This window comes from Strix uralensis, chromosome 9 (genome assembly GCF_047716275.1).
Source record: "Strix uralensis isolate ZFMK-TIS-50842 chromosome 9, bStrUra1, whole genome shotgun sequence".
NCBI lineage: Eukaryota > Metazoa > Chordata > Aves > Strigiformes > Strigidae > Strix > Strix uralensis.
In genome coordinates, this window is record NC_133980.1 from 27,312,520 (window position 1) to 27,339,720 (window position 27,201).

General features: G+C 42.5%; 1 protein-coding gene and 2 non-coding genes across 8 annotated transcripts; all 3 read right to left on the reverse strand.

Moving 5' to 3' along the window:
* Positions 1 to 258: 258 nt before the first annotated feature.
* Positions 259 to 22,895, reverse strand: ATG16L1 (autophagy related 16 like 1). Of its 6 annotated transcripts, none has more exons than XM_074877864.1 (19): positions 22,287 to 22,895; positions 21,320 to 21,413; positions 18,878 to 18,983; positions 17,275 to 17,348; positions 16,820 to 17,071; positions 15,890 to 15,955; positions 13,064 to 13,150; positions 12,250 to 12,306; positions 12,003 to 12,050; positions 11,192 to 11,294; positions 8,595 to 8,700; positions 8,405 to 8,475; positions 6,815 to 6,886; positions 4,676 to 4,796; positions 3,742 to 3,847; positions 3,072 to 3,221; positions 2,621 to 2,668; positions 2,156 to 2,257; positions 259 to 1,758 (listed from the first exon to the last, which is right to left on the reverse strand). In XM_074877864.1, exons 1-19 carry the CDS (start codon positions 22,399 to 22,401, stop codon positions 1,665 to 1,667), a joined length of 1,872 nt encoding a protein of 623 aa, XP_074733965.1. In that variant the 5' UTR covers positions 22,402 to 22,895; the 3' UTR covers positions 259 to 1,664. The 6 variants fall into 6 exon arrangements, with proteins under 6 accessions (XP_074733965.1, XP_074733964.1, XP_074733967.1 ...); XM_074877863.1 differs by having other exon boundaries at positions 13,064 to 13,153; XM_074877866.1 differs by lacking the exon at positions 12,003 to 12,050 and having other exon boundaries at positions 22,287 to 22,894.
* Positions 7,755 to 8,017, reverse strand: LOC141947530 (small Cajal body-specific RNA 6). The gene has a single exon (XR_012630185.1).
* On the reverse strand, positions 10,712 to 10,982 carry LOC141947529 (small Cajal body-specific RNA 6). The gene has a single exon (XR_012630184.1).
* Positions 22,896 to 27,201: the final 4,306 nt, after the last annotated feature.

Sequence of the window (27,201 nt, forward strand, 5' to 3'; positions counted from 1 at the left end):
TTCAACGTGGTAACTTCCTGCAGTCTCAAGGTAGTATTCCTGAGACAGGGCAAGACCAGGTTGTATCTGCAGGACATCCAGCTTCACGTTAAGAGCATTATCCTCTTTCCCCCTCTACACCAAATCCCACAAGGCGCTGAGCCCAAATCCACACTTCAGGAAAACACAGCACTGAAAAACACGTTTCAGGTTCCCCTCTTCACTCATTCAGAACAAGATCTCAAAGAGACACACAAATAAATGAATCAGAGCACTATGGGGTTTTAAAAGCAGAACACAGGTTTATTTACAATCAAGTTCTTATGGGCAGCTGAATAAATAAAAACTTTGCCCCATATACTCTAATTCCCCTCTGCAGAAAGTGTCTGAACAAAAGGCTAGGTTAGAGAGATGCCTGTTTAGTAGCTGCCCCCTAATCGAGCCCCTCCAAAGAACATACTTCCTTAGTAAAACACTATTGGGAAAGAAGAAAATAAAGTGCAAATAAAAGGCAATAAAACGCTGGTGGCTTGTCTTGAGGCCCAGACGATGTGGAAAGGTTTGGCTGGATAAAGTTATGCCAGGTAGCTCACACCCAGCCACATCATGGTTTTGGATGCTTAAACAGGGACAGAGCCAAGACACTGCTCCGTAGCACAGAGAGGGCTCCAGCGCAAACAGGAATATTGCACGTGTGCTCATAAGGGGGCAAGTGGCCTGGAATTGCCAGCACCAAAACAACGGATTTGGGAGTTAGCCCCACTGCTCCCCTGTGTTCTACTGACAGCCGCCAGGACAGGACGGATGAACAGAAAAAGGGACCAAATATCTATATTCTGGTACTGAAGTCACAGTATGACTACATTCCTTATCACAGCAGCACAATGGAAGTTGAACTTCTCTCTCCTCGCACCCTGTAACCAAACTGCCTGTGGAATAAAAAGATTAAAAATCTCCTATTTTGTGATACCCAAGCTGTTGAAGGGCATTTTAAGAAAAGGGTGCAGAAGCCCTGAAGAATGGACCACTGCCTTCAGAACAGGTGAAACTGGTACAAAGCGTTCACATGACAGTGCTGGAGAACCTGTCGGGATCAGAGCAGATCTGAATTGAGCTGGTAACTCAAAGGCAGAGCTGCCAGAGCCAGGGGAGACTCTTTAAAAGCTGTTCCACCACTTCAGACTGCCTAGGACCTGTCCATGTTTCAGGATCTCCTCACCCCATGCCTGAACTAGGCCACAAGAACAGAACACAGGAGACAGGACACGTATTACGTCAGCATACACAGTAACTTCTTTCCAACATTTCCAACTCAGAAGTGCTGCAGATACATTTGTGTGACATGGTATTTGGCACAGCTGTCTCATGAGGAATCCCGCTAGTATCTTCAGCTCCACATGGTGCATAGATACTGCATGTAAAGGCATGACTAAGTAGCATTCTCCATCCAGAACAGCTAATCCCTTGCTGAGTCCGAGTGCCACAGTGCAGTTACAGCCATGAGAAGTCTCTGCCTCAGGCTCCTTCTCCACTGCTTTAGAACTTTCCTCTGGAAAGTGAAGCCCATGCGCTTGTTAATATCCCAACTCCGGATGGATCTGGGCTCGGGTCTCCATTCTGTTCAGCCATGGACCAGCACCACCATCCACAGATGCGCTGGACACGGCCTTTTGCCCTCCGCCCAGTCAAAATTCAGCCCACAGGACAGCCTTATTCCCTTTGTCCACACTGACCACATGGGCACCCGCTGGCGACCATGCGACTGCGTTGATAGAAGAACTGAAATGGAAGCCAGGTATAAGTTTACAAAAGAGCTGAATTCCACAACAGGGCTTAACACTGCAATGAAATATTATAGTATTCTGACTACTGAAGAAAAAGCACTCTCTCAGCTCTCAAGAGACTCCAGTGTTTAATAAGCCTAAGAGATACAGTTTCTTCAGAATATATTAAATGTACTTTATTAGAATCATATCTCAGTTTAAGTTGAACAATAACAAACCTAACCTTAATTCAATCTAGAGAATACTGCCGTGAATCCACAAAGAATCTGCATATTAAAAATTCTCACACACCAACATAAGTTGCAAAGCTGTATGACTACAATTCTTCCATAGCTCAGCAAGATTCACAAGCCAGATCCCCACTTCAGATTACACGGCCAGCTTCCCCTCACCTGTGATGCTTTGCAAGCGTCCTCTCCAACTTCCCAGTGAGCACATTCCAAACGTAGAGGGCCCCATCAGCTGAACCAGCAGCCACATAGTTACCATCAGGGCTATGAGATCAGAGAAGGTGCAGAACGTAGAGAACAATTTTCCAGTCAGCAATTTATCAGCACACATCATCATTCCACCCGCAACTTCCTCAGCAAGCAACGTGGCATTAAAGAGTCTTTTAAGAGTTATGTGTTACCAGCTGCTAACATTGAAGAGGTGAGAGCACTTTGAAATCAGAAAGTTTCCAAGACACTGGATCAACATCTACAAACACACTCTTACTAAGAGGTAACCTTGGCCAAATCACAAACTCTACCCCAGTTTTTCTAGCTGTAAGCAGGGACAATGCAGTCAAGCACCAGGAATCACTCACTTTTGCTGGGGAAGGACTTATCAGATATCTTTCTTGTATCTGACCTTACCTGAACACAACTCTCGTCCAGTCAGAGCCACATTTGAATCCCTGGGCGCTGAAAAGTTAGAATCAGATAATTGTAAATTAATTTATAAGGAGATGGACTTCCAGGTTCTCACTAAAGAGCATCGTAAGGATTTCTACGTGGTTTGGAATAAGCTCCAGTATCCCTTTATCACAATTCACATTTCTCATACCCCTTCCTTCTCAATTGTATCTGAAGAAATTCTTTCCTTTTGGCCAAAGACTTCTAAGCCAAGCTATCTTTAAAGAGGTAAATGAAAAGATCCACCAGAGCAGATCTTTGCTGTTATACTCTAAAGAACTTTGCTACCCACGTAGAACAAAAGTTAGGAGACTTCTCTCTCCATAGAGATACTGAAAACACTCCAGCACTGAGGGCAATCCACAATCCAAAGTTCTGAAATTCATAATGTTCTTGTGGAGAACACAATCACCTGAACGTCTGCTTGACAGCACCAACCCGCAGATCAATGATCTTTAGTAGATCATCACGGGAACAGGTCAAAAGCTCTGTTCGCTCTGAGTTCAGGTCCAGAGCTGTGATTCTTCCAAGCAGCTCCAGTTCTTTTACTATGCTTTCAGTCCTAAAGACAGAAAGGAAAAAAAAGAGAAGAGAAAGAAAAAAGAAAGAGTAAACCAGGATTCAGAAGCCAAACCACTGCATCAACACTTTGACTCGTCCCAATGTGGAAGAAGAGGAGAAAAAGGATCACTGGTTTATTATCACATTTTGATTCTTTCCCAAGCTAGATCTCACCTTGTGGATTATATTTCCAGCCACTAGCTAGATACTACCTTCCTCACAGTCCCACCCTCTGAAAAGCTAAATGACATCTAGAATGGCAACTACTGACCAATGCAAAATATTTACAGGAAAGCAGACTGCCTTTTCAGAAAAGAAATGGCATCCCCCCCAAAAAAAAGTCCCAAACCCAAAACACCAAACAGAATAAAAGTAGTAACAAAAGTCTCTTTCAGTGGCCTTCTGCAACTCTTCAGTCTCATTAGCTTCCAAGCTCAGAAAGAGCTCCCTAGTTCATCTTATACTCAGACAGCAATCCCATAACCATTCCTACACTATAAGCTCTCTTACAGTAGTTTTACCTGATGTCCCAGAAACGAATTTTCTTATCAAAATGTCCACTCATTACACATTGCTCAGTACATACGATGTCATTGCAGCTAGATCCTGCAAACACTGTTTTTATACCTAAAAAGGATAAACCAATGGTGACACGCTGAAATTTATACTGTACAAACTGATGAAAACAGAGACAGAAAATGATCATTATACCACACACACACACAGTGGCCACACAGAGCAGTGTCCGAGGAGTGCCACAGGGCAGACAAACTCTGTCTTACACTAATCCTGACTTAAGTCTTCAACAACCTCTCTGTCCTTCTCAATCTCCTTTGCTGTGGCTAATATCCCTTTAAATGCTCCCATGACAGCTGCTTTACTTCCACTTTGTATTTAGACAGCTATAATTTGCTACTGTTAAACAACATGAAACTGTCTCCTTGACCTGCGCTTGCGGTCCAGGGATCAAGGTAACCTTGAATCTCCTCTCTCAGCACAAGCAGGTTTAAGAGCCATCAACAGGAGAAAAGCCAAGGAAATAAGGTGTTTCTCCCAGAGAAAGATCTGGATCCTAGCATTTCCTTCATTTGAGATGTTGACATTTTTGGTACATTTCCAAGAGATATTTCTATCCACCTCAGGGTTAAACACTCTGACCTGGCTTCAAGTTTTTAGTGGAAGAATAAAATACCCACCCTCAGCCTAGTAAACAAAGAACACTCATCAGAACACAGCTGCTGTTAATGTAATAGCATTAACAGTGCTTCCTGCATACACGTGATTTCTTATTCTTATTTCAGGTAACAGGCAGAAGGAATCCGATTACTTGAATAACAGAAGATGGCATGGCTGCTAGTTTTTGCTTTTTTAGATTAGCAAGTAAAATGAAATAATCTGGTTGATGTCCGTTTACATTCAGCAGATGGATGGAAGACAGAAGTTAGGTTTCCTTACAAACTTTGCTGCGGAGGTCCCAGAGCTTGAGGGTCCGGTCATGACTTCCCGAAACAATGCGTGCATTGTCCAGCAAGAACTTGGCTGACAGAACTTTACCGCTGTGACCTGTCAGGGTGTGCTGATGACGAGAGATTTACATGGTAAAATTGCACAGTTCCACTTGCTCCCTTTCCTTGTAGCTTACTAGTTCTGCTATTTAACAACTCAAAGACAATCTTAAATCGTAACTTGCATGTCTACCGTGTTGCTTTGAGAAAAAAAAAAATCTATTCTAGTTAAACAGAGATTAATTAACACTGAGTAGGAGCGTTAAGTGCCACAAAGTTCAGCCTGAAGCTGGGAGACACCTCTAAGGCTGCAGTTTCTCTAGCTGCTCAGGGAACTTGTGAGCTCTCTTCCTCAACACTCCATACACCTACACTTCACGGACAGATGGCAACTGCAACACAGCCTTGCAGGAGCAATGAGGAGAAGGGGTTAAAAAGCATGCTGAAAATTGTAATTATGCCTTCAGGTTTTTATAATGGCTTCTCTCAAGGATACAAGAGGGTATCTAGTCTCAACTGTTGTTACCTCTTCAAGTCTGAAAGCTGAGACAACCAGAGGTTTCAGAAAAACTCCCTACAGCAGGGGTAAGCTCTGTGGGGCTAAGAACATGAACATCACTCACCTCAAACTGCTGAATATTTACATACTAAATTACAAAAGAGATAATGAATGACTGAAGTAAGAGTTGTGAAAAACCAGAGGGAAATCTTTGGCATATAGTTAAGATTTTTTTTAAATACTCAAAAGGACTATCAAATTATACAATGCAATCTGGGCTTGGGAAATACAAAAGAAAAACCCTCAAGAATGGAAAGGAACATGAGCAAAGTTTGGAAAAAAACAAACCTGATACACAACACAAACTCTGAAAGAACAAATCATCCCATAAAGACCACTTTGCTTTAAGAAAGGACACAAACTCCAGAAAGGAGGTTCTACACTTTCACTCTGCATCTCTCTTCTGCTCTTGCTGCACCATCACCACGTACAGATATTTGCATTTAAGTAGGGAGTTTGTGGCAAAATTTACTTTGATTTCAGCTCTCCTGTCTCCTGCTTATGTGCAAGCCATGACAAATCTGTATCACACCCACTCACAACAAAGAACGCACTGTCTTATCTCAGAGAACAGTGAATGCACTTGCCCAAAGCTAGTAGTCACCAAGGACACCAAAAAATTACAGGAAGATACTGTGAAGCCAGGTGGATGTTTGCAGGGATAACTAACTTTTTGTAGTGAGTAATCTGTAGTCTGCTAAACTTCTATTTACTATCATTCACATGCAATTGTAGGTCTTGCAGCCAAACAGAAGCTACAAAAGAACTTATATTCTTCACTTGCCTAAATGAGGCCTGACACCTCCACACTGAGAACTACCCAGTGAATCACAATGCAACTGTAGGCTATAACCAAGAATTGAAATGTCAGAAGATTCAGAACAAAGTAGCATCTTTCTAAAATAAAAATTGAGGAAAACTGTACATAGGAATGACAAGAAAACCCTCTTAGCTGAAAATAAACTTTTCTTTTGGTCAAATGTGAATCCTTCTTTAAACTAGAGCTAAGTGTTGGAGAAGAACGTGAGTACAAAGTAGTTGGGAGGAGAGGAAGAATCTTTCAAAAGACACTGAGAATAAAGTCACACACTTTTACACTTCCTGCCTATAACAGTTAGGCAAAGGACTCCTTTTCAAGAATGCTGCACCTGACAAACAAAAAAAAAATCCCTCTTTGTCTTCTGCAAACCCTCCATCAGCACTCTCTCCTTGGATTGAGGCTAAAACACTGAAGTTGTTCTCCATAAACCATAAGAAGCATTTAAATTTCCACAAAGGAAGGTGGAAAGTGTATTGGGTTTACGTAGTAAGGTTTTGGTAGCCCAGGGGCTGTATTGTGAAAATAGGCAGTAACTGGAGTTTCCTGCAAGGCTGTGCAGAGACCAATACTGTATTTTAGGTCTGTTAACAAAAAGAATTATCAGAAGTGTCTATAAGTGCCCAACTTCCAAAATCGCCACATCCCTACTAGACAAAACTGGAAATACAAGACAAACAGCCTCAGTACTGCTTTGGCTTCAAGAGACTTACCCGTAATCGATTGTCATCAACTGTCCAGATTCTGCTGGCAAAGTCATTTGAAGCTGCTAAGAGGTAAGAACCCTGTGAACACAAGATTAATTTAAAGCTACTTCTGCAAGTCGATATTCAAATTAAACTCTAAAGTATTTCCAATAAATCATTAAAAGCTTATTAATGCTATATTGCCAAGGGAAAAAAAGAACAAAACCAAAAGCACAGCAGCATATACAGTAAGGAAAGCTAGTCTAACAACTTTCAAAAAGGCTATGGCTTTTTCTTCTCATCAAAATGTGTCAGTGATTTGTAGAATCATGACTATAGACGAAAGGAGTAACAGTAACGAGACCAGAAAGGACATTCTCCTTTCCCTTCTGCTGTAGTGGGGAAACAGGTTCTAGCTCACCTGCAGTTATTATGGGGTTTTTTCCTCTTTTTCGATTTTTGACAGGGAAAGAGCCTTGCATCAGCTACTCCTACTGCTTAGTAGGCCTCAGAGTGGCATTAGCCCAATTATTCCAATTTTCATTACAATTCTAACATTTTAAACCACGATTCCAAAACCTAAATCTGTCCAAGGAGACACAGATTGACTTGTTCATGGCTTTAGGCTTAGGGCTCTTCCAAGTCATCCATGATGGAGAATGGACACCACAAGATTCATGCTTGCACTCCTGTCCCTCTCAAAAGACTTTCCTGAATCCTTAGAGCCCATTAGCATCTTGCCTCAGGCAGTTCTCACCTCAAATGTGTTCAAGCAGCTTGCAAAAATCAGAACTAGTCTCTCCTGCAGATTAACAGTGCCAACAAGTCTCTAATGAGCTGGTCAGTGTCCAAAGGAAGGATCCTTTTTGGTGCGTATCAATAAAGTTTAGCACAAAGAATCACCAAATAGAAGAAATGATACCATCTTTGGTCTACTGTCTATGCAGTAAAGCACCGTTATGGGAGAGGTCTCAGCAGAAAAGTCAGATCACATGTCCAGTTACAACACTCCAAGACCCCAAACTCCTTCAAGTGAGACTGTTGGATGCCGATCCCAGTCATGTCTCCAATACTGCAGGTTAACATGAACTGAACACATCACAAGCTGTCAGCAAACACCCTGCCAGCCACACCATTACTGTGCTGTGACTGGTGAGAAACTGCTGGGAGAAAAGGTCATGGAAGTGCAAGTCTTAGGATAATCAGACCTTTTACTATTCATCACAGACCTCAACAGAACACTTATGGAAATAAACTTCACAGAAATAAAGTCTAAGTGTATTTGCTTTTGTGCTGTTATGCCAGCTTTAGTGGGAAGCTGAAGACTAATTTCTTACTTTAGACAAAGCCTAGTGTATTTTACTGTAATTTTATCATAATAGCCCATGTCTGAGCTGCATATCATCTCCTGAATTGTAAAGCATTATAGGCTCCAGCATATCAAATAAAGATTTTTTTTTTTTTGTACAATTTTTAACTATTTGTAGCTACTCTCCTAAGTATTTAAACTAATTTCTTAGGTAACTTTTCAAAGTGTTAGAATGGAAATTGATAGAGCACAACAATTCAGTTAACTCATTCACAATCACGAACAGTGAATATTGCACAGATACTCACAGCACTATCAAATTCTATGCTTGTAATCCCGGCGTTACTACCAGAGAGGGAACCTTTGGGCTCACACCTATCTGCACAGAGAAAGATGAACAAAATTTAAAACAATGGATTAGAACAGAAGCTGCCACAAAGCGAACTGTAACATGAGTTTGCTTAGCATCCCGCCGTACCCCAAAGCAAAAAAGTTTACCTCCCAAGACTTCCCAAAGCTTAACCCTCCGGTCCATGCCTCCTGTTGCTAGCAACCGGGAGCCAGGGCTGAACTGCACTGCGTTCACCTCCCCATCATGTGCATCCTGAGGAGTGGGAGGAACAGAACAGCCACCCAAAATGGAATTAGCACAGACCCAAAATACCACAGATTAGAAAGCTATAGAACTTAAAAGGTTACGCAGAACCACAGCTGTAGATCTTTCAGCAGTATATAGGAAACAAAGCCACAGACTGAAACTCTACTATGGTCAGTGGTGTACAAACAGCAGAAAGGCTGATCCTTATCTAAAGAAAAAAACAAAAGCACATAAAGAAAAACACTAGCAAGGTCTCAATAGTGATAATAAACTGCCAGAAGCCTTACAACACTTCATAATTTTAGGCTTTATAAGGTAAGGATTTTAAGTTACACCAGAAAAAAATTAAGGAAAGGACAGAAAACATTAAGAGGGGATATGCTGTAGAAGGAAATTAGCTTTTCATTTCGCCATCTAGAGCCAGCCGTGGAAGACGATCCAATCAGTTCATGCAACCACAGAGCACTCAAGGCAGGCTTGAGTTAGGAAAGTCTGCTAGAAAACAGTGTAACAGATTAACTGCATTCATTGAGTGTATTGGTGACAATGCTACTTTAGATTGGTGATTAAGTAGTACCAGAGGTTGTGACACCACCTTCTCTGACAGAGAAATTGGGCTTAAGCAGTGGTTCCAATCTGCAGTTGCAGTGACACCCCTGCTCTCTCACAGCTTAATGTTTTGAAGCTTGAGTTGGTCACTTAACAGTGATTTTTAACCTTTTAAAACCTATGAGAATTTTAAGACTCCTTCCTTCTTTTTTCCCCCTGTTAATTTCACAGCTTTATACTACTTACCCACACAGTATTAGTACCACATTCTTAAGTCATTTGCTGCATTCCTTTTTAAGTATTTTCAGTAACTGCTCTTTCAAAATCAGTTTTTTTGGAAACTTGTATTTTTCTGGAACTTGCTGCTTGAACTTGGTCTGCCAGCTCATATTTAGGGGTCATCACACTTCAAATCTGATCTTTCTACAAGTGCAGAAGAGCCATTCAGAACAAAACTGGTCAAAGGTCTTGCCTAGAAACTATGCCCAAGAAAGATGGCTGAAGCGACTATCTCCTCCACCCTCCCAAGCCTGTTCTACTCATCTCTCCAGAAGTGAGCCTGGTCTGCTCCCTGTATCCACCAAACCTCTGGCACAGAGTCCTTGCATTCATTCCTGGAATGCTCTGCTGGACCTAGACATGTCCTTACACTCCACCTGGGCTCCAAACACAGGAGCTAAACCAACACAGATCATCTCCAGAAGAAACATGGATTCCTATGAAATGAGCCAGGACTTTTTCCTTCTAATATTGCTGTGCTAACCGCACATCACCTCCACACTGCCACAGTCTGACGGGCTGTTCCTACTCCTGCTGCAAGATGGGGAATTAGAACAGGGCAGCATTCCCCACATTGCTGAGACTAGGGGTCAGCACAGTCTGCCGTGGTTTGCCCCTCCATATGGGGTAGAGAGGTTGCACTGCTCTTGGAAGTTCAGATGGCATTACAGAAGACCAAAAGGTGAAAACAACATAACCTCTCACATGGTTCTTGAAAAGGTCATATATACAGATTTGTAATACCTTTTATGATGAAGTTGGCCAGGATTTACATCTATTAATCAAGTGTGCTTGCTGACACAGCCAGGAGGAGAGAGGCTGCAACACATACCGAAGCCATGAACACCTCTCTCCTCTGATGCTCACTACTCAAGTCAGCTCCAGACTATCACTTAAGTTATGACCCTATTCTCACTTAAGGTAACATTGCTACTCCCTCTACCCCATGACTGTCACTAGAGGAGATCGTAACAGGGCAGGCTAGGAATACACAAGCCTCCATGCTGCAGTGAGCCACTCTGTTAATCTGGATGAAAAACACAAGTCATTTCATATCCATATCCAGAACTGCAGTGCCTAAGAAAGCTCAAGAGGAAATCTTAAAACGAGTAGCTGCATTACAAGACAATTTACCACAGTATCTTTCATTCAGAAGGCAATGCCCTTCACAGAAGCAACACATAAAGGAGGTCTCAGCTTGAAAACTTTAGATCACACACAACAAATGCAGACACTCCACTACCAGCAGCCCCTCTTAATCAGTTCTGTTGGATGACATTCAGTGCCACAACTCCCTTCACTGTGGAGAACTGGAACTGAATTAATCCCAAACTGTCAGCAATCTCTTCCTCAATCATAGCTCTACTATGGCATGACAGAACAGGGACTGCTGGGAGCCAAGAGGGTAATGGAGTGTAATTCCCCTGTGCCCTCAGACCTTTTACTAGACATCATTGACCTCAGAAAGACAGACAACAGGCACACTGGCTCTGAGAAGCATCTGGGCTAAGAATTAAATGGGATGAACTATGCTACCAAATCAAGAATTCCTTCTTGTTTGGCAGTGTTAATCGATAGAGTTTCAGGAGATCGGTTCCCACAGATGGGAGTCACTTCCTCCAAAGACAGTAAAAGGAATGGTAAAACCAGGAATTCCTTCTATACTTACAAAGACACATATGGCAGTAGTGGGCACTCTCACTTCTTTACTGGCACCTGGATGTGGCTCTACATTATCCTGGGGAGCAGGGAACGAGGACAAAGAACGCCTCCTGAGATGAAACAAAGCAGAAAGAGTTTAAAACAAGAAGTGAATGCTGTTTCTCTTGAGTTCATCCAGATCTGTACCTGTCACTTAACTACACTGTACAGCAATTAAAAAATGGGGAAAGGAGTTTAACTTTCTTTTATCCCATCTTTCAAAAATTACATTTGTCATATAACTACATCCACTTGTGGCTTTAGGCATTTCATAGTATGCCAGATAAGATACCTGACCTCATTTTGGAGCAGTCACCTTTTTTTAATCAGAAGGAGGAACATGGGACTGACTACAGTTGAGTTCAGCTGGAGAGACTGCAACTCCATCAGTATTGTCTAGGGAGACTCAACACCTTTGCAGCACTACATCCAGGCAGCAAAATGCTCCATTCAAAAGCTCAGGCTGTACCACTTAAGCAAAGACTGTCCACCTAATGCAGAGCTTAACTTAAAAGGACTGGCTCCACTCTGGACACTAAGCACAGAACCCAACAACTTATTTTAAATAAACCTATTAAAGGAGCAAAGTGCAGTGGAAAGTAAGAGCAAACCCCAAGTGTTCTCTCCACAAAGAGGGGCTCATTGCCTCTCTAACTGTAGACAGTTTCTAGCCAGTGCTATCAACATCTGAAATCTAATCAGGATAACGCAGCTGGGTTCCATGTTACTTCAATGGAATACAATCACATGCTGGACTAAGAGCGGATAATGTTTTTCACCTGGCAGCATCAGAAGATTGATGTCCCAAAAGGGGAGACTCAGACAGACTGGAGGGAAAGGTCAGAGGTCAGCACACGGCAAGATGGAAGAAACAGGTAGTTGAGAAGAACAAAAAAAGAAAAAAAAAGAAAGGCAGAAGCTAGAGGAAAGGCCGAAATTATTTGTCCGTATTCCCTGCACCACCAAGATGTTGGTGTACATTGAAACCAATATACAAAACAAAGAGGTGAAAGTGTTCTAACCTACCCAAAGATATTAGTGATAGAGTCCAGAAGGCCTCCAGCTGGCTGGGAGAGTCGCTTACTGAAGGAGGGGAGGACAGGTTTAAACCTTGTGAATAGCTTCTCCACATAAAGATCAATACAAACACATGTCATAGCAACAAGTCTCTGGAAAGACTCCCTCCCCTGCAGACCCAGTCCAAAGACATAAAACACCAAAGGCAGGCATCAGTCCAAAAGTCACCAGTAACTACAACTCAGAACATAATTTGTGAGTGAAGTTTCTTAAGTTTCCCTCAACCTCCACCCTGTGAATTACTGGTTTTAGATATACCAGTCTGCCAAGTCTGAAGTTTCAACCAAATTAATGTGTGCTCTCATGTAACTACCTCTTACTTTCCACTCACTGCTATTTTAGAGGAAGAAAAAGATGCATTTAAACTAGGTGAAGATTATTTTCAGCATTTCAGCTAAATACAAAATCCCAGCTATTTGCAAATTCACATTGATATCTTGTATAGTAACAGAGGTATAATACAACAGGCACTGTAATACCCATTTTATTGTCTATTTTGTTTTTAAACCTTTGTTTTTAAGATTAAACACAGATTTTTCAGACACTAGTGTAATTTAGTTAAAAGATCGAAGGGAAAACAGAAACTAAAGCATGGTAACAGAGAACACAGCATATGAGTTTCACACTGTTCTGAAAGTACTAAATTGTGTTCTAGCTAAAGGCAAGTAAAAACCCTAAGTAAAATTCCCAACATTGTTCCAACTCTCTTATACCCCTTGTTCTATCTCAATGACACGGTACAAAAATCTCTTGGTCTACAAACCTGGATGTTCGGCTGACAGCTCGCACTGGAGATGTCTCCTCAGCTGTGTCAGAGGTTTCATCTGCAAGCACTTCAATATCATCATCCCTGCTGAAGTGAGAGAAAACACCTCGTTTTCAGTCGGCCAGAGCTTCCCATGGAAACCACCCATGGATATGTACGAACTGAACGGACGACACTACTCCAGGGTCAGCCCATGTCTGTGCCCAAGCCACATCTGGGTTTATTTAGCTGTAGTAACATGTAGGTAGATCCAGACAACACAAACTGTCACTGCCAGAGACACTACATTCAACATACAATGTCTGCAAACAAGTATGCTGCACCACCTAAATTTCAGTGTTTTCTTTCCAGCTGCCAATTACACTCTTCACTAACAACGGGGTTGGACTCCCCTCCCCCTGTTTACGTTGACAGGCATACTTTCTAGATGCTTTTTACTACAGGCATTTTATTTCAGCTTGCAGCACTACATACAGCATTATGACAACCTATCACATCTGAGCAAGACTTTGCTACTGAGTGAATTACATTTGCTGGCACAGTTGCAGAACAGCAAAAACATGAGTTATTGCAACCCCAAATATAGGCAATATCCTATTTTCACAGAACTCACACAAGAGTTTGAATTTTCCTTCTTCATCCACACCAAAGACATCCTGATACTTTCTATACTGTTCTACTTCAGGTGCTGCTCCATTAAGTACGAGGGATGTTTTGATTCACTTCACTGAAGTGTTGGTGTACAACTGAACAGAAGTGTGAGGTTCCAATACATATACCATAAATTAATCCAGCTAAACTACTCAGCTAATGCTAAAAGGTTTTTCCTTATTAGTCATCATGGGCTCTGACAGTCTAGTATTTTTTCCTTCAATGATGATTTTTTCCTCCACTGCTGATTTTGCAGGACAACCTATTTTTAAACACACTCTATCAACCTGATGCCATTTGACTGAACAGGAAGTTTAATTTCAGCATTAAGTAGGAATAAACCCATTCCTGCCATCAGATAACACTCAGCTGCAAAAGAATTTAAGAGGACAGGACCATTTTTAATCTCTCGCTTCAGAATATAGCTGCACTTTAAGTTCTAAGATTTTGGAGGACACTATGTATGAAAAGGCTATGGAAAATATATACTCTGAGAGTATCAGGCTGATATTTCAATAAAACACTATCAGATTCTGCTGATAAGTTTGAGCTGTTAAAATTGTATGTAGCAAGAGAACTTCCCATGTTAACATATTTTTGAAGCGAATATAAACACAAGGGCACACTCCTTTAAATACTGCAATTTTTCCCTTCAGTAAACAGCACATTTATGCAGTACAAACTCTCTAAAATTACGAAATCAAAAAGAAGGAATCAAAACTGTGAGGCAAAGTTTGAGTACTTCACAAAAGCTTTTTTTTTTTTTAAATGGGCTTCTTTTTAACTTCTCAGTGTCTCATATCAGATTTATGAAACACAGAGACCATCATCCCCAACACAACAGGAAGTAAAATATTCAAGCTGTTATGCTACAGCTACCTCTGGGCTTAGCTCTAAGATAAGGTGGTCTCACTTTGGGTAATGGATAGGAAGAAGCTTAATGGGGAAAGTGGCCACAGAGATTACATTGTGTGTTTCCTCTCTCAGTGCAACATTATTTATTGAAGAGTTTAATATTCTAAGATAGTCCGTGTGCATTTACATCAAATAACGTGGACAAAAGGGATATCGCTATTCTTACAAGCTGGGAAGACTGTCCTCTGGCTTGGGACTGTCCACTGGCCTGTGACACAGAGGTCAGCAGTAATCTTGTCATGGAGAGTCACACCTCAATAAGCTAAGGAAATGGAAGTATTTAAACATTTCTTAAAAAAAAGGCAAATTGTGCTAATTAGTTGTATTGTTAATTGCCATTTCAATACTCCTTCTAAATGCTACAAGCTCTCTCATACTCCCCCTATGTCTGCCCTTCCTACCTACCCCACCTTTGCGTGGGCCCTCTTCCAGAGCAGATACATGGCTCCTATCACGTGCAAGGACGTGCAGCACAGAGACCCAACGTGATTACATGATGCTACAACAAAGACAACAGATAGCAAGGAAAAGCCTGCATCCTGCTCTGGCACTGTGCTCCAAAGACTGTCTCGATGCTTTCCAGGAACAATGCAGCAGGTGTAGGTTTTCTGGATTTGTCTAACACAAGTGCCAATAACCTGTCAACTTGGTGCAAAGGGCCTATACCATCAACTGCCCACTTCAGTCAGCTGATTAAATATCACCCAGGAGCAAAAAACATAACAGCAAGAAGAACAAGAGACCAGAGAGATTTATCTCTGGCTTACCAGGAAAAGTAACTTCACATCTATCAATTTTTTCCCTACAGAATAAATCTCTCCTGGTATGGAAGTGATCAATATATTTTCATGCACCTTAACTCACTCAGTACCTGTTCTGACAGGAAATCCTTGAACATACTTGTAATCTAACACTTAAAAACACAGGCATCTCCAGAATACATTGTTTCATGATTGAAGAACTATGCTGAAAACCAAAGGCACCACATAACAAATGTTTTTATACTGAGATAATAATATATATTCACCATATGAACTATTCTTAGGACTTTCAGTCCAAGCATCTATTTTTAGTCATAACAGAGCTCCTTATTCTGGAAGTTCAAGCAGTTACTGTACATTTTTGACTTTACACCAAAGTTTAAACACTCCTCTACATCACCAAATTTAGAAATAACAAAGATACCATTTATCATGCATCTGCCTAAAACTGAAGCATGAAGTGATGAAGGAGACTCTATAAATCAAGACTGCTTACGGTTCAACAGGCAGGGGTTCTTTGGCAGCTTCTGCTAGCTCCTTCTGCAGCCTGGCTTGTCGTCTCCTAAGAAAAAGAAAGGTTATTTAAAAAAAGTAAGTTTCCTTAATCTCATTCCAAAGTTTACCCTGCACAGTTTTGATAGGCTTCATAAGATTTAAGAAAATAAAAATCAAACCACAGCCCTAATTTTATCCTGCTTTTCAAGTTACTCAGTGCAGGAGAGGCAGTTGTGAACAGCGAAGGACAAGATCAATCAAGTGAGGCAATAAGGCGAAGTGTACCTACCACCCTTTATGACCCATATGAATGCAGATTTGCTTGGAGTGCAAAAACTTGCCAACATAATGATTATGTTAGTAAAGATAATACAAAACAGCCAAGTACTATGGGACTTGTATTATAGCTCTTAGTCTCCAAGTATCCTTAGCTGGCAAGTAAGCTGAAGCAATTCAGAATAATAAAAATTATTATTTTGCAAGAAAAAAAAGTACAAGCTTATTTCTGCAAGTTATACATAGCTTAGTCTCATGGCAGCCGCTCCTTTTAGTGAAATGCAAAAACCACTTAAGTCAAAAAAGGATAAAACTAGGAGTAGTATCAAGATGCAGTATGAACAAGGGATGTCCAAATCTAATACCAGCAAAAAAACCAAACCACAGTTTCTATCTGATTTCTGATCTTCAGGCCATAGTTAAATGTTGCTCAAGAAACAAAAGAACATGTTTTATTCATTTAAAAGACAGGAATGTTTTCACAAAGCATCTGTCTGTGTCAGCCAGAAGGAAGAACACAAAGTTCTGGACTCTCATTGTGTTGTGCAAGAATACAGAGATATCAGAGATCAAAACTAAATCTGGTTTTATTCTATCACTCCTAAGTATTCAAAAATATATTGGGAAGTAGTTTATCAAAGGCCATCAGTCTCACCTTGAATCCTTTTCATTTTCTGCATTCAAACGATTGGCTTCTTGTGCTTTCTCTGCCATCCAACGTGAGACCAGCTCCTGGTTGTCTTCAGTAGTTTTCCTTAGTTTCTCCTCCAAGGCATTGAAGGTGATCTGGAGAGCATCATACTCATCTTTCAGTGTCTGATTAGCTCGCTCAAGATCTTGCAGTTTGCTACGCAATTCCTGGCACTCTGTTTCTAGTTCAGAGATCTTCTGCAAATACTCGGCAATCCTGGAATGGCAACAAAATAGACAAAACAATAAGGATCTCCTTTGGGAGCTATACCATCTTCTTTGTGCTCTTTATACAATGCCTAACAACGGCATTTTTTGCCCATGGCTAGGACTTCTAGAGAATATTATAACACTAATAAATAACTCAACCAGAAGTCTGGGTCTCATACCAACCACACAGACAAAACAGTTCTTACTCACTTTGCTTCATTCATCTGCATCTCTTTGTCCTTCTGCTGCATTTGGTTATTCAGATCAATTACAGACTGGGCCAACTAGGGAGAGGAGAAAATTACATTACAAAATGCAGGGATGCCAGCTGGATAATGCACACTAAGCAGCAACCAGTGAGAGTATAGACCAATCTATTATTACAAGCATGAAGCCTCACAGGTCTTTTACAGCTTTCTATACAGATCTTTTACTGTCCCTATTACACAGGTCATTGAATCAGGGAATCCACTTTCAGAAATGAGTTATCAAAAAGTTACTGTCCTTTGGTATCTCACTCCCTTCCCTCAAAAAGTTTCTTTATTCAAGTCACATTAAACAATGTATATTAGGAAGAAATTCTATTTTTTAAAGTTGTGGAAAAAACAATTCAGAAACTAAAATTTGCCAAGTAAACCAACAAATGAGTGCTAACAACCAAGCAACAAATCTTCCTGTTACAGCCAGGACAGCCATTACAGGAGACGTGTGTGGTTCACATATTGTAAACGCAGGTTTCATGAAGATTTTTCCAACAAAGAAAGTTGCTGGTGGAGTCTCTGCAGTGCACAGGAAATAGAGGGGCAGAGGCCAACAATAATGAGCGGCTGCTGCCAGCTCACAGTTCCCTAGGCAGTGAGCAGCAGCAAGCCCCACAGCACGGAGAGCCTTGGCTGCCCAGGGAGAAGGAAGACCGAGTTCTGAGAAGAGTGCCTCCTGGGTAGATGGCTTAGGGTATCAGGCTGGGGGAGAAGAAGGAATTTGCAGTGCTTTGACTAGTTAGTGCACATCTCCTGTAGAAACTGTCTCCTCTTTGAGAAGCTCAGAATTACTGACACTGCAGCTTCACAACTCCAGTGAGGTGTGATCAAAGGAGCATGATAACATTTTCCAGGTCATTCCCACCTTTTCCCTATAAGTCCACAGTACCATGTAGGTACTAGCTCCTGGACTCATTCAATCCACTGCAGTGAGTTTTAAAAACCCAAACCCAGTTCTGCTGATGAAGCCTCCACACCTTCCCGTAAAAAAAAAAAAAAAAAAAGAGATAGCAGCTTTTCCTCCCTTCCAGGCACAAGCCTCATAGCTTAGGGGACTCCTGGGTTCCCTACTGCATCTACATGGCAGAACAAGTACTCCCTTTTCAGTCTAACACCATGGCACTTTCAGCCTGTGCTAGTGCTTGTTCTGTCCACTTTTTTTATAGCAGTGGTCCTATGAAGTGAGACAAATGAAACCACACACAGCCACCTATTCTCTCATTCAAAGTCTTTTCAATGTAGAACTAGTGGTCATGTGCAGTTCTAATCTGGATCAGTTCTTTCTTCCTCTAATAAACACAGTTAAAAACCTAATAATGAAACACAAAATGAAGCAGTTCTTAAAAATCATGCTATGCTGACAACGTAAGCTCTTATCTCCTCCCCGTCAAAGACTAACCATCTCTGGTTTATTTTAATCATCAACATGGGGAGCTTAAAAAGGCTGTACATGAAATGAGGAAAAAATGATGATGAGTAAGCTTCGTAAAATTAAGGTCACGTTCACAAAGGGCCACATACAGGCCATACAGAACACGAGAGGACTTTCTAACCTCGCCACGCTTCTTATGCAGCTCTGTCAGCTCCTCTTGATGCTTTATCTTCAGCTGTGCCAGCTCCTGCAGCTGAGCATCATTCCATGTGCCATCATGTCCTGGACTGGAGTTTGAGAGAGAGGAAGAAGAGATGTCACAAACAAGAATCCAATTGCTTTGACAGTTAGTCTCAGAACATTACCTCCCTTGGATTTTCTATACTACATCAGAGTCATTCATAATGAACTAAACCACAGCTAGCTCCCCCACACCACACTTCTCACCAAACAAAATGCCATTATATAATACCGGAAAATTAAATTTACTGAGGACTCAATTCACCTTTTTGTACATTTCTAAACAGAATTCAAACTCAAATGAAAGATAACTAGCCTTTGCTTAAATTCGCATGAAAATAACTGAGTCCTAAAAGTACACTCTCCAAATTCTGGAAGAATTACAAATATTTTGCCACCTCAAAATTTGTTCTGGAGGGAGCTGGTGGACCTTGAAGATGCTAGATATCTGGAGAGAGCGTAATACAGGACACAGAACCAAAAGCCAGGAGACCAAGGGTATGTTCCCAGGCCCCTGGATCTATAGTCCCAGGTGTTGCAAGTTGCTTCTCCATTGTTCCAACAATGTTCTAGCCTCTTATTATGTAAAGGTTTTGGGGTATTTTTTCACTGCGTTTTACAACACGGTGGTACTGTGACATAAACTGGAATTTTTACACACCAGAAGAACACACATATCACCCCTCAAACAACTATGATTGTAACATTTAGCACTCATGTCTCTGAAGGCACAGAGACAGGAACAGAAGTCAAGTTTTTAAAAGCATATATGCACACATACATATCACACACACAGACTTGGAGCAAGTTAGCAGCTATATTTTAAATTACAGCTTTTAAAAATAATAATTTTAAGTTCTTCACCATTACACCACACAAACAGAACAAGGTAATTGGAAGTATCTGTTTCTGCAGTCACTCTGTGTTATAACAGTCCAGTGGGAAATAGATAATGCATTCAGAAGGTGAAAGGTCTCACAGTGATATCAGTAACTTAATGCTCTTCTCAAAGACAACCAACAAACAAACACCACCTCACTGAACTAACACTGTACTAGAAGACACTGCATTTCCCCAAACTGTCCAAACAGATAGGAAGCCAAGTACTGTGGTAATATCCAACATGTCCTATAACTCTGGCCATGCATACCTCTATAGCCAGAACTACATATTCCTCCTTGGCCTTAAGATAAGTAAAAACATTTTTCCTCAGCTGTCTAGGATTATGGAGTTCATTCTGTTTCAAAAAACTCTCATATACTGAGGACAGTATCAGAGTTCAGCTTAGTATTTACTTTGAAGATGCTGTTTCTGTGCATTTGTCATCCTCATCTACTCCAGCCTCATCTCAGAGTAGGTGTTCAACCAGAATCAAATTCCCATAAACTACAGATGGTTCAAGACAACTGCAGTCATCAGAAAGCTATTGAGAACTTTCACATGGGTGTTAACTCCAGCCTGCTGGCCGAACACTGACACTTTCGCTGCAATTCCTGCAAAATCAGGAGTTCTTCTTTCATTACTGATAACAGTACACAATAGCCTTAACTATATTTGGTTTGTACCCCAATTAGACACACACATACGGTTTTGCATTATATTGCAAAAAGAGCTTCAATAGAATAGGCAACTCCCACAGAAGTAGGAAATTCTGAGCTACTTAGCTCTGCCTTTTCTTCAGTTACACCAAGAGCAGAACCTAACAGCCTTTCCCTGCTAGTATTTACATGCTGCCCAAAGGACACACTGCTAGCATATTGGTTTGCTGTGGATTCAAATGCCAACGGAATACGCAGCATGACCCCTGCCTACATCACTAGAGTGCTATTCCCAGGTTAGAGAGGAAGTTTCCTGAAAAAATCCTGCTAAAAGCAAGACGACACATTCTATTTAGCACATGGTGCTTATTCAGGGCTGACACTTCACAATCATGATTTTCTCCACTCTCCCCTTCTATGTGATAAGGCAGATGGAAAGAAACTAAGACATCAGTTTCTTCCTGCACTGCAATACTCATAAGACCGAATAATTTCAAGAATCGTATCATAATCATTAGGAACTAACACCAGACAAGCATTATAAGCATTACAAGGCAAACAGAGCAGAAGTAGAAGCTCATGCTAGTCCGCCTCCATACCTTGAGTTTGTGATAATTTGTCCAAAACTTTGTCAGATCTTTCTGCACTACATTCTGTAAACATATAGTAATTTTATTTCATGTTTATAGAGTTTGTCATGATTTATTTTTAGTTCAACAGATTTCCCAGTTCACTTTATTCCAAGTTACTGTAGTAACATAGAAGTTGTTTGTGTAAAGCATCAAACAATGGTTGAGGTTACAGCGTGCCTGACAGCTGACTGACAGAAAAGGAATTTTAAATACCTGATCTCATGTCTGCTCTGCATGTCATATTTTTCTGCTTGAAGCTTATCAGCCAGCACCGCATGAAGATCCGACTTCTCTAGTAGCTTGTTATCTGAAAGGGCAAAAAGTACAATTGAGAAGATAACCAAAAAGCAAAACCAGATTTCCACCCTCTTCTACCAGCTAAAATCTAGTATCTTTAATTATTCTGGCACAACCAAACATTATGTAAGTCTCCACATTAGTGTGCACTCTTTGATGTCAGCAGGCTAAGGCAGTATTCAGCTACAACTCCAAGAATTCCTCATTAATTCAGATGCTGTGGGACTGGTCTTACGAAAGTTTAATAGACTTCTCAAGTGTATTCCTATCTACTAAAACCAGAGTTCAAAGGTCAAACTCTTTATAGCCCCTCAAGTGATAGCAAGAAGAAAAACAGACCTGCCAGAGAACTGGTCACATCCAACACTGCAGAGTCGTGCTGAGGTTTATTTGCTTTTCCCCCTATAACATACAGCACCTCAGCATGTGAGCCAGCAGCTGTTAGGTGACCCCCACTTCCATCTGCTCCCAACACAGCTGAGGCAGGAGAAGGACGGGCAACTAAGAGCTGAACAGAAAGTGCTGGTCCCTGAATAGCTCCAAATTTTACAACTAGCTCGTGAACACAGTCAATAGCACTATTGTTCTCAATTCCACAAACATCTGAGCTGAAACTGTGCAGACAATTTAGACATTCAATCACTGCCCACAGCACAAACTCGGCTGAGCCAACTGAGAGAAGCAACTACTTATTTTCCTCAATTATGTAGAAGGCCCAACTTTTCTCAGTTCTAACAAATATCTCCCAACCAGTCTTCTGAGAATGACATACGCGAGGCCTCAGCGGCCCTTTACCACCGCGTCTTCCGAGGAGGTGAGGGAAAGGAAAGCGCCTCACGGCCTCGACCCCGCCGGGGCAGCGGCGCCGCCGCGGCCCACTTACACTGCCCGATGATCTCCTCGAAGGCCTGCCGCTGCAGCCGGTCCCGCCGCCGTAGCTCCGCCGCGATGTGCCGCTTCCAGGGGGGGAAACCGGCGGCGCGCAGCCCCGACGCCATCTCCGCGGCGCGGCGGGAAGGGGCAGCGGGGGCGAGCGCCGCCCGGGCCGCGGCCCGCGAAGGGCGGCCGAAGGGAGGGGGAGGCGGGCAGGAGCGCCGGGAGGCGGCGGGAGGCCGGTGTCCGGCCCGCGGCGGGGCGAGCGCGGCGGCGAGGAGCGCCCTCTCAGAGCCGGCGCTCGGCCGGCGCGGCCCGCAGCCGCCGCCCCACGCCCGCCATGGCGCTGCGGCCGCGCTCTGTCAGGGGCCCTCGCCCCTCAGCGGCGCACCGCAACGGCGACAGCGGCTGCCCCGCCGCTGCCTGGCGCCGCCCTCTCGCCCGCCTCCGGTGCCGTTGGCCACACCACCCTTCTCCCCGGTGCCGGGCAGCACCGCAGCGAGGTCGCAGTGCGAGCGCGAGGTCGGCCTCCACCGCCGGGTAGGCAGACGCCCTTCAGAGGAAAGGGGGCCTCACGCCACGCCATCTTGTATCCCCCACCGGAAGCGCATCCGCCCACTGCCGCCATCTTGAGAGCGGCGAGCTCCCCCATCCACCCCGTGCCGCCATCTTAAGAGGGCGCTACCCGCCCCGCTACAGGCGCATGTGCGCAGCCTAGGTCGTCCCTCAGGCGGCGGTGGCGGCTGCTGTAGGGAGCGACCGCTGCGCTTGGGGCGCGAAAAAAAGAAATCTTCGCCGACGCTGGGCTGTCTCCGCGGGAGAGCACGGGCCCTGCCATGCCGCCCGAAATAAGTACCGACAGCTGCGTTAGCGAGGGGGGCACCAGTGTCCGGTCGGTGCCTAGGGCAGCCCCGCTCCCGCCCATCCCGGCAGCCGGTAGCACCTGCTCCGGGGAGACACCGAAAGCCTCTCTCCCCCCGTGGCCGGGGCTGCTCCCAGCGCGGAGAGGGCTGCCTGTGGCTTTGGGCAGGGCCCGGGAGTGGGGTTCTTCAGGTATTGACCACTCAGTCCCTCTGAACTGAACCGAAAGGAAGCGGCTAAACGTCTGGAGCCCTGAAAGCACGGCCCTAACCGAGGTCACCCGTCTGGAAGAAATCCTGGCTTGCTCTTTGAAGCCTGTATAGCTTCCCTTCCTCCCGTGTACGTCTGATGGGATGAATCTGGGAATTCAAGTCGACTCAAAGAAATTGATATGATTAACACAACTTTATCTTTTCCAATGACTGGAATGCAGAGAGTGCCAGAGGTTTACTAGGAGCTCCTGATACTTCAGATTTCTAGAAGGGGGGATGAAAGGACACTGTTTCAGAAAGCATGACTCATACATAAATAGCTTCCCTAAAAGAATAATAAAAGCTTTTGCTATTACATCACCTAGCAAAGCCAAGAGCTACGTGACACTTTGATGGGGCTTTGGTGAAGTAAATGACTGGTGCACGTGTGGCACCAAGGGCATGTGCTGGCTTACCAACCTATGAGTCTAATGTTCATGCCTTTGCCTTTTATTTTTAAAGGAAGATTATTGCTGTGAATGAACATTAAATAGTTACTAAAAGCTATATAGCTAGCAGAAGGATGATGTACCGCATCACCCAAAATAGAGACCTGCAGTACTATTTGTTGGGTGCTTTTTTGTACTCTTTTCCCTAAATCTCCACCCAGGAGAACCTCCAGTTCCAGCAGAGCATACAGAGCATCAGTTATGAAGCTTTACTGAGTTACACAGCTGTTCAAGGAGGGTGGTGGTGAAATGAAGTGCAGTTTTGGGGTTTTTAGATAGGATTACTTTGAAAAATTATTTGGAACACAGCATAAACTACAAGGGCAGCCTTCACTGCACTAGCACATCCTGTCCAGCATCACAAAGAAACTCATTCTCTGGGAAATGTGAAAATCCATAACGGCTTGCTTCAGTGCTTTGCTTTGCTTAACTTCTTAAGTAATGTGTGAGGTAACCATATTTTTGTAATTTAATTTGAAACTGGGCAGGACTCATAAAGCTTTTTGTCTTGGACAACCTGAATTGTTTTGTTTTTCTTTTAAATAAATGAATGAAGATGCAATTATTAAATTGTAACAGAATAAAATAGATGATTCACTAGATTATTACACTGGAGGAGAGAGCGCTGCTGGCTGAGTTAATAATAGTTCATGCACAGCTCTGTCTTACAAGTACACAAAAGACAAGGTTATGCATGTTCTCTACAAAACTAATTTGGCCAAGTGTAAGCACACAGCCTACTTTTTTCTGCTTATACATCATAAAATCAAATTAGATGTTTAAAAATGTAAAATTGCTTGTAACTGTCAGCTTAAGTCCTAATTCTACGGATATAGTTACTGAACTGCTGAAGGGCAGTGCTGAGAGAAATTCATCCTTTCAAATCTTCTGCTCTACATCTTAATCCTCTGCAGAGAAAGAGGAAACCAAACATGAAGCATGAGAAAAAGGGAGAAGACAAAAATACAGAAATACAGGGATCAGACTCAGTTATTTCTCTCCTGAGGCTTTTACGTTGGCCTTAATGTATAATCAGCCCCAAAGTCCCTCGCTACCTTTGGATTGCCAACCACCTGCTTTCCTTCAGCCTCTCCAACAAAAATCGTTCAGCTTATTTTTGAGAGTAGGCTTTTCTCACTAAAACTGGGAGAGAAAATAATTGTCCACTATCTCTTTCAGCACGGCAGGAAAAACTATCAGTGTGAGCAGAAATGGCATGGAAAAAAAAGAAGTGTGTCCTCAAGCATTAGATAAATTACTGGAAACATTGTATATGCTTTACTGTTTACAATAACTGCTAGACTGTTCCAAGGGAAGGATTTAAAGTAATTGTCATCCGTATATGTTTGAATCTTAGACAAACCACACTATTTTCTGTAATCTATGATTTCCATAGTGGGCAGGACATCCTGATTTTTTTTTTTACAATACCTGCTAGCAATACTTTTTCCACTCCAACACAAAGTTCCTTTTTCTTCTTAAACTCATCTTGAGCTTCTGGCAGTCTTACCAATAACACATGCCTGCTCCATGTCATCATCTGTCATCTTGCTCTCCTTTTATATCAACAAGCGTCACAAGAACATGAGATAAAAAAACTCATTGAGAAAGTGTCTTCTTTCTCCACTTGAAGTGCCTTTCTGCTACCAACGTCATTAAAATCTGCCAATTCATTCAACAGTCTAATTCAGGAATAAAAATTTAAGACAACTAACAAATCTAATGATTTTCAGAAACCTCATACCGCAGTGAAAAAGTAAAATCTATACCTCTAGTGAGAGTATGTTGTATTCTACATCCATAGAGGTTGAAACTTTGCTTCCCACAGAAAGCTTATTGTGGGTTGGGTCATTGTGCATCCAGGGAAGAAAAGGCAAAGGAGGAAAAACCCTCTTCAGCAGATACAAGTAGAGGGAAACACAGGGAGGTGATTTTAGATATTAGCAACTGCAAAGGAGGAGATATTTGCACCAAGCATGCAAGATTGCCTAGAGACACAGAAAAGGCTAATATCAAAATATTTTATTGATCTACCTGCCATGAGGGCCAGTTCTTAACCAGGTGACGGCCCAGACATTGTCTGTTGGAGAGGTTCATAGTGGAGTCAGGCAGAACAGTCAAATGTGCACTGTACTGGTCACAGACTCTTGGATAAAAAGAAAAAACATTGGGACAACTTCCTTCTGCACCCAGGTGTGACTATATGTGGGGCCCTGCCACATCTTCACCAGCTTTCCTAGTACACAAGCTGGTGCAGTCTGTGCATCTAGCGGTGAGGTTAAGCCCTCCACCATGTGGGGCATAGTGTCCTTCTAGAGGTAGAATCTTACCCCCAGATTACAACAGTTTGTATTTAGTGATTTACAAATGAACAGGGAGATGGAGAAGAAGCAATATCTAAATGTAGTCCAACACTGCATTAAGTCAGTCAGAAAGCACCACTAAAGACAAAAGCTATATGCTACAGTCCATGTTTAAAAAGGATTTCACTAAGAGTCTTTGTGCTGGCCCGTTGTGTAACTTCGGCACTCCTGGAAGGTGCTGCTCATTTTGTGAGATCTCTGTCATGCTTCTGAATCCATTTCTGTTTCTGATGGCAAGCTAACACCTGCAGCAGCTGCAGTTTCCCATGCAGATGCTGCAGGCTGAAGACTGCAAGTATGTCAGAGAGCAGATTTCCAGTTCAAAATTCTCTTGACAAACAGGATGCTGTTCAGCAGTGATAAATGCAAGGTACTACCTCAAGCAGGAGGAACTGAGCATGCAAATGCAGATCTGTAGGAAAGGACCTAGGGTTTGTATTGGTTCACCAGCTGAACACAAGTCAGCATCAGCATACTATCACAAAAAAGGCAAACCTCATCTCGGAGATAAACAGGGCTGTTGTCAGCAAGAGACATGAAATGAGCCTTCGCCTCTAGTTGGCAAGAGCAAGGCTTCTACTGGAGACACGTCCAGCTTTAGCCAGCACACTTCAAGAAAAACCGAGAGTGTTGAAGTAGCCTGGCAGGAATGACCAAACTATATAGAAGAATGAGGAAAGATTTGGGCAGTCAGGATTGTTTACTCTGAAGACAAGAAGGCTGATGGGAAGCATGAGAACAGTATGTAAATATGGTGCATCAGAAAATTAAGACAATAACCTTTTCATGGGGGACAGGACTAGACTAAAAGTGCTTAAAGTCCACCAAAAAAATGCCCACTAAAGATGAGGAAGGGCTGGTAAGGCTAGTGAAGCTCTGAAACAGACTACTTGAGGAAGATGAGAAACTCCTATGCTGGAGGTATATAAGGCCAGTTAAAAACATCCCTCTGAGAAGAATGCTGTAGTTTACCTTTTGCTGGTATGGTGAATGGATTGCAT

Bases quoted from the DNA above. Each gene is read 5' to 3' on its own strand.
- ATG16L1 (XM_074877863.1), bottom strand. From the start codon at position 22,401: ATGGCGTCGGGGCTGCGCGCCGCCGGTTTCCCCCCCTGGAAGCGGCAC. The intron at 8,476-8,594 runs GTAAACTTTTTT...TTCTCTGTGCAG, and splicing joins GCTTTGGGAAGTCTTGGGAG to ATAGGTGTGAGCCCAAAGGT. The intron at 2,258-2,620 runs GTAAGGTCAGAT...CTGATCTCATAG, and splicing joins TGGACGAGAGTTGTGTTCAG to CCCTGATGGTAACTATGTGG.